This window comes from Nannospalax galili, unplaced genomic scaffold (genome assembly GCF_000622305.1).
Source record: "Nannospalax galili isolate Female #2095 unplaced genomic scaffold, S.galili_v1.0 scaffold761, whole genome shotgun sequence".
Taxonomy (NCBI): Eukaryota; Metazoa; Chordata; class Mammalia; order Rodentia; family Spalacidae; genus Nannospalax; species Nannospalax galili.
In genome coordinates, this window is record NW_008346389.1 from 476800 (window position 1) to 484529 (window position 7730).

At 41.6% G+C, this 7730-nt stretch overlaps 1 protein-coding gene across 3 annotated transcripts in view; it reads left to right on the forward strand.

Annotated features, from left to right (window-relative positions):
* Window positions 1–7730, forward strand: part of CUNH9orf135 (chromosome unknown C9orf135 homolog) — a 112974-nt gene that overhangs the window by 57336 nt on the left and 47908 nt on the right. For all 3 annotated transcript variants that reach the window (XM_029568147.1, XM_029568149.1, XM_029568148.1), the window contains one exon: window positions 594–693. In XM_029568147.1, the coding sequence (XP_029424007.1) occupies window positions 594–693 (100 nt within the window). The remainder of the gene's footprint in view (window positions 1–593; window positions 694–7730) is intronic.

Here is a 7730-nt window from a genome sequence, read left to right on the forward strand (position 1 = left end):
AAATTAGTCCTAATCACCTTTTAAGCCAACGTGTTTGGAATTTTTTTTCATGTATACTTTTAAGAAATGAGGCTTTTTTTGTTTGTTTGTTTAGCTTTAGCTTTTTAGCTTATGGCTATCAGCCTCCTCAGAAGCTCTTTGTTTCAGGAAGCCCAAGTTATCAATTGATATGTGCTGTTTCATTTTGAAAACAAGGTAAGTAAAGTTCATGGTAGAAAGAATTTCTAAAATGGTAAGTTGCCTTTTTAAGCTATTACCATATCTTGTTTTGGACTATACTGTCAGTAGCTAATCTACATTATTAAATAAGATTCAGTTCACTGGAGTTACTGAATAATTACCGTATTGGATAAGTAGTGTTTTCACTGTGACATTATTAGTTTTATCAAATGTGCCAAGTTGCTTTTAGGTAGTAGCTTCAGCATTCCTTCAAAAGAGGTGGTAAATACATTATTTATCATAAATTTGATAAATTTATAATCAAAATAATGGCACAGAATATAGTAAATTTTCATTGAGTAATTTAAATAAAAAAAAATGCAATGCACGATCAGTAAGATTTATCCCTAAGAAACTTTTAATTTTTTCTTAAGGCATCGTGACAGAGAGACTTTTCCCAAAGATTATGACATAGAAGGTCCTGAGAAAAAACTGTGTAATTCAACATATTGGCGATTTGGAACCGAATCTTCAGTAAGTAGTTAGTGTTAATTTCTTTAAGACTGGGATCTTTGTCATAACGAAACTTGAAGAAATAAGGGGAGGAGTATTTTTCAGCATTTTCCCTCACTAGTGGGATTAATTTGGTGACATAGTTGCTATGTGCTTATGTCAAAAATGCATCTATTTCTTCAGGTTATTGGGGCAATTAAACACAACAAAGTGTTTAACATGTGGCCTGACTGCATTAGTTAGCTTCCTGTCTCTGAAATAAAATACCTGACATGCTACATGTTCTGGTTCAAGCCTGAAATCAAATCACCCTGCTGATCTGGTAAGGGTGGCATATCACTGATGGAGTGCATGTCAGGGTGAAATGACCATATTTTGAGGAATAAGAGTGAAAGTGGGACTGGGCCCTCAAATTCCTTCTGAGAGCATACTGCCAACCGCCTAGTAACTGTCTTTTGAAGGGAGTCTCTTGCCTTTTAAAGGCCCCTAGCACTTCCTAATTCTACTACCCACGGGAGGAATATTTAACACATTCCTCCTTTGGAGGAATGAGGATCCACCTGGGAAAGTGGCACCGGGAACGTGGGAACGGAATCGGTAAGGTTACTGTGATGCTGTCAACGCAGCAGCAGCATCTTGCTAGATACCTCCTTTGTCTTCCAGAATAACCCTGTGAAGTAGGTGTTGTCTTTATTTTATAGAGGCAAGGAGAGATTCTCCTAAAATTTGAACAACCCATTCAAAGTCACATAGCTAGGGAGTGGAAGAGTGTGAGTTGGAGCCCAGGTCTTTGGTTTCTTTTCCCTTTTTTTTTTTTTTTTTTTTTTTTTGTGTGTGTACTTTTGTCAAGGTCTTCATTGCAAGAAATGTAACATGCTATTAATATCCTCACATTTGTGTGATCCAGTTACAAAAGAATATGCACTGCATAACCAATTCCTGTCTGGATTCGCTGAGGGGATTACTGCTTGTCTGCTTGGATATCTGTCCAATCAACATGAGGCAGGAATGAAAAATCTAAAAAAAAATCTCCCAAATGGTATTGTACAATGTCAGCAGCTTTGGGGTAGATAAAAGCCCATTTTAAGGGATGAGAGCATCCCAGAATCTACATAACAGGTTGGGCATCTGGCACACACTTGTAATCCTGGTTCCAGGGAGAGTAGAAACAGAATCACTGGGGCTTGCCGGCTTCCAGCCTTGCCAGAAAAAGGGGACCCCTACGTTCAGAGAGAGACTTTGCCTCAAAGGACTAGGAGGAATGGTAGAGGAGGACACCCTATTCTCCCTTCTGTCCTCCATGCATATGAACAGACACATGTGTGTATAATCATACACACACACACACACACACACACACACACACACACACAAAACATCCCCCAAACCACAGACCCATTTTAGCCTCAGAGGATAGCTTCAGATTATGAAGAACTTTTAAAGACAGACTTGAATGTGAATGTGGTAAGAAGACTGCCCCCAAGGCTGAGCTACTTTCAGAAATAGGACAGACTTAAGAAGATCCATAATTATATATTAAAAATTATTCTTGAATATTCTCTGTCCTCCAGGGTAACAGGAATACATTGCTTACCGTGGCTATTTTGTTTGCTCTCTTTCTTTTAGTTGTAATGAGCAGAGGACAGTAAGGATGACCTGGGAAATGGGATTTAGTTATAGTTACAACTGAATTGAGTGGAATGAGGAAACTTCAAGGAAGCAATGGAATGCTAAAGCAAGACACTTCTTTCTGCCCCTCTCTCTGCCCACCCCCCTAGAGCTCTGTTTGCTATCTCTATGCTCCTCTGTGCTTGTTCTTTTTCTCTCGCTCTACAGCTCAAATCTTAGGGCAATCTAAGAGATATGTTTTCACCTAATCCTCTTGCTCTTTGCATCAAGCTGTCTTGGTGGTCATTCATTAGCCAGCACACTGACGGAGCTCTTCAGTCTGATGTTGAGCTCAGACAAGGGGCAGCTCCCTTGGTACACTGCCTCCAAATTCATCTTCCTGAGCACACATTTGTAATTAGAACAAGAGAAAGTTAGAGCTAAATGAGCATTGCTTGGCATACTTAGGTCTTTGACCTTTTAAAAATATTTGTTTTTGAGCCGGGCATGGTGGCACAGTCTTAGTCCCAGCACTCGGAAGACAGAGGCAGGTGGATCTCTGTGAAATCGAGGCCATCCTGATCTATCTACATTGTGAGTGCCAGGCCAACTGGGGATACATGGAGACACTGTCTCAAAAAGACCAAAAGGATTTATTTCTATTCTCAGTGGCTTCTGGGTTGTGGGGGATGATGTGAAATTGACATGTATGAACTTTTCTTCCCCTAGATTCTATGCATTTTAGTGATCATGGCTTATATTTAACAGGAGTCATGAAAACAGAATAATGTTGTCTTTTCTGTATTGTTTTGTTGATGATCTTGGACCCCGTTCTTCCTCCACCAGATTTACAGTATGTTTCAGATACAAAGAAAGAGTCACTGTTTCTGATGAAACTATAATTCAAATATATTAATTAGAAGTTATACTTTTCTGGAATAGACGTGTATAAAGGGCTAGCCTGTTTTGTGTTTTGCTTGTCACAACAAAGCTATAAATTTATTAAGAAAGATATTATTATTTTAGTTCTAAACCTAGACTTCAAGATCTTACATCACTCACCCAAGGTCCCAAGAGTGCAAAGAGAGGCAAATACAGGTTCCAGGTCTCCTGGCCTTCCTGTGGTGAGGGGATGAGTCCCCTTTCCTGTTGTCCCAAGGTTTAAATAGAGACCTAAATTCTGAAATACTCTTTTTTGTTGGCCAGAGTTTCATCTAGCTCAGATTGACCTATGACTCACTATGTAATTTAGGATGACCTTGAACATCTGATTTTCCTGTCCTCACCTCCCAACTGCTGCAAATGCCTAGCTGTGAACACTCTTGACAGCTGGCAGGAAGCATACAACCTGAAGTAAATAGCTGGGCTGCCTAGGCAGAATGTCCTGAGAAACTCCAAATTACACAGTAGTACTGTGTAAAACAGCCTAAAGACTTGAAAGAGGATTTATTTAATTGAAGATTGCTTGTCCAAGACTGAAGATTTCTTGAGTGGTTTCATGGAAACTATTCAAAGAAATGTGTGTCCTGACATTTCAAAGATTAGGGGCCAGGTCTGAGGCACTAGCCTGAGAACTTTAGTGTGTGATGCTGTCTGATGTGGCAGAGTAGAGAAGAGAGGGAGCAGGCTGCCCTGGGAGCAGAATAGCAGTGGCCTAGGATCTCTGAGTGTGTTTGCCTGTGGGAGCCACAGGGTAAAATCTGCTGGCTTCACCTTGAAAAAGACTCTAGAAAAAGAAAAGAAAAAGAAAAAGACTCTAGAACTGGGGCAGACAGTCAGGAACCTGGGGCAAGAGACCTACCAAATTCTAAAACTCAGAAGAGGAATTACTTTTATTGAAGTCCTAGGCCAGAAGACTGGCTCTGGTGGGATCCCAGGAGATGAGATGTGATCACGTATTACCTTGAGAATCCACTCAGAGAGATATGTAGTGGTGAAGCAAGAAAAGATTTAACTCATATGCCCATACTATAAAGGAACAGGGGGACAGACATCCTAAGCCCTGCATCTTCAGGGTACTGATGGGAACTTCAGGATTATACAGAGAAAAAATAAAAGGAGGAGCCAAGAAATATGCATACTCAGTCTTCACCAAACTTTGGTCTTGTTGATTATATCAGCTCTAGTTGTATGAGGTTCTATTGGCACTGGGGAAATTGCTGCCACTCGAAGATGGCATGAGGCAATTGCTTCTGTCTGGAGATGGAGACCACCCTGGTTAGTCACAGGTGTAGGCTGCAGAAATGGTGTTTCAGGGGTTTGAGCTAAACTAGTAAGGACTCATAAGTGAGAGCAGTATAATAAAGTCAGTTAAGATGCCGCCTAAGTCCTTCTTTAGGGAAATAAGGGACAATTTCAAAGGAGCCACTCTTAAGATGTTTTAGCCAGGGTGGGAAGTTTTGCCTGCCTCCAGCAAGCTACAGTTTGGAAGTCCTCGGTAAGAGAATCTTGAAAGCAATCACAAAAATGTTCTAGAAGAGGAGTTGATTTTGAATGTCATCCAAACCCAGGGGCATTGGCACAAGTCAAGAGAGGCCACTTAACAGTATGCCTTTATACCTGAGCTCTCCCTGTCAGCCAGACCTGGTGACATCCATGACTAGAAGAGGGAGGAAGCAAGGGAAGCAGCAATGGAGGAACACTCCATCCATTACAGGCTCCCAGGCCTGCAGCAGTCCTGAGCTGAGAATGGGGGACACTTGGTTGAAGTGCTGATTATGTCATTGTACTGGTAACTTTAATAAGTAAAATTATATCCTTCTGGAGATTTGAAGGGCCCAGAAAAGGTCAGAATTTGTCTAAGATGTCCATTAACCAAAAAGCAAGAATGTGCTGTGTATATGGGATGGAAAAGGCAGCTTGGTTAATTTTAGGCCAGTTGCTTTGTGACTGCTCTCCCACTGATCCTGTCCTATTGACGCAATAGGATCAGTTATCCTATCCTATTGATACAACAGGATCAGCTCAACAAGACAGGTCATTTAAAGCACCTCATTTCATCTTCTGGATGAAGACTCAAGCAGGTACCATATGTGACCATAGATGAAAAAATTGAGACTAAGTGATGCTTAGTCACTTGTTCAAGGTCAAATAGCTAGGAAATGTATTAAAGCTGGCACTAAAGTCTAAGATCTTAAATGTTCTTCATCGAAACTGCCACTTGGAGTGCCAAACTGCTTCACACGTAGTCCAGCGGTTCTTTAACCCCCTATACTGCATCCTGATTGCTTTTTGGTCTGGCTTGGGCATATGCATATTGTATTAGTCAGGGTTCTCCAAAGAAAGAGAACCAGTAGAATGAATGTCTATAGAGATTTATCAGCTTAGCTCACAGGATAGAGTCTGAGTAGTCCAACAATGGCCGCACCACACTGGAGAGGCTGAGAATCCATAGTTGCTCAGTCCACGAGGCCGGATGTCTCAGTAGTCCCAATCTGGCACTGAAGGTCTGACAAATTCCAAAAGATCAGCTAGTCTTCAGTCTACAGCAGCAAGACAAGCTCACCAGCAAGAGAGAAGGCAAGCGGCAAAAGCAAGTGCTGTCCTCTGCCCTGGCCTTTTATACCATAGGCTGCCATCAGAAGGTAACACCCACATTTAGGGTGTGTCTTCCAGCTTCAGATGATCCAATCAAGAAGATCTCTCTCATTTCAGTTACTCCCAGATCCAGTCAAGTTGACACCCAGGATTAGCCATCACACATATCTTAACACATATATGTTGGGATTTTGATCTCCCATACCTTAGCTATAGCTTTTGCCCTGTTCTCTTGAGTTATATGTACACGTATGCTGGCTAGCCCTTTCCCATCTGTTTCCCCCCCTGAGTGCTTTCTTAGCAGTTTTGTTGTTTTGCAAAGTTGCTGCTGAGTGGCAGCTTCTTATGTCCACTGGCATTTCTCTTTAGCAGGTTAACGTTTCAGTATGCCTGAATTCTACAGGGAGTACTGTGGGCACCATTATTTGTAATGGTATTTAATAGGACTCTCTGTCTCCATTTTGGCTTAAATTCTAAAAGGCCAAAAACGAAACAGTAGTTTCACAAGTCAAAGTGAAGCATGAGGCTACTTAGGCAAGATTCTCGAATAAGATGGTACCACTAGGCCTTCACTCACATGAATGATATTAAGAGGATTGGAATCCAAGAAGCCCAAAGAGGAGTTCGAGAATCATGGTAAAGTTGCATTCCACATTTTATCTGCAAAGCTTCTTGGGTGCCTGATGAAGTCATAGACACAAGGCTCTGGTGATCTACCTAAAGAAATGGAACAGAGGAGGGAGCTGGATGCATGCCTTCCAGGGGTAGAACAAGGATGGAGTTGGGCCAAGGTGTGGCTCTTGTGGATCAGGTGTGGGTCGTGAGGAAGAGAAAGATGGCATGGAGCCATTTCAGAACCTGTTTTCATGGAAGATGGAAGACCACGTGGATTTCCAGGGGTTGAAGCAGGATTTTGAATCCAGCCAGGGTCATCCTGTATCATAAATTACACCTTTTGTTCTTCCTAGAGAGGATTTCAAAGTTACCAGAGCATTTCAAGAGGGTGATCTTTGAAAATTCATAAATGCCAGAAAAGATGAAATACAGACGTCCCAAGAGGAAACCCAAATAAGGTTGCATTCTTCTCTCCTCCAGTATACCTCTCTCTCCTGCCTCACATCCTCATACCTTTCCATCAGCCTCCCCAGCTAAGGTAGAGGGGGCTGGAGAGTAGGGAAGAATTCCAATAATGACAGGAAGACAGCTGTGTCCCTCCGCTCTCACCATAGTAGACTGAGCCAAAGCAAGCCCAAGGTAAAGGAATAAGATATTTCAATTTTAAATGGTTTAAAATACCATTTAAATTGTTTAAAATACCACTACAAGGTATTGGACATTTTATCTACCTCATCCAGACCCTTCTTGGGAAAAAATCAGCCAGAAAAGTTTTATATGATATGAGAGTAACCATAAAAGTCCTAAGACTCGTTTTATATTTCACCAAGTACAAGAAAGGACCAGCCCATCCAAATGACTGGGGGCGGGCAGTGATGGAGGAAGGATGCCTGTTTTCTGGTTGTTCCTAGGAAGGAGTCCTACTTATTCAATGAGCCAGTTACAGGTTTGCATCAGAAAGGGCAGCTAGGTCTATTAGCCTTCTTTGTTTTCTCACTTTGGGTTTCTTCTCAGATCACCAGACACATTTCAGACTTTTGTGGTGTTGTCTAGCTCCCTCTAGTAGCTAGCATACAAGTTCTGTAAAAGTAGGGACATTGGTCCTTTTTGTTTCCTGTTATATCCTCAATTCCTAGAACAGTGCCTAGAAAGATAGTGGGTACTTAATAAGTGTTCATGGAAGGAATAAAGGAAGAGCTACGTTAAACAACTATGTATTGTGGCATTGTTGTTGTTGTTATCATCATCATCTGTGTGTGTATGTGTGTGTGTGTGTGTGTGTGTGTGTGTGTGTGTGT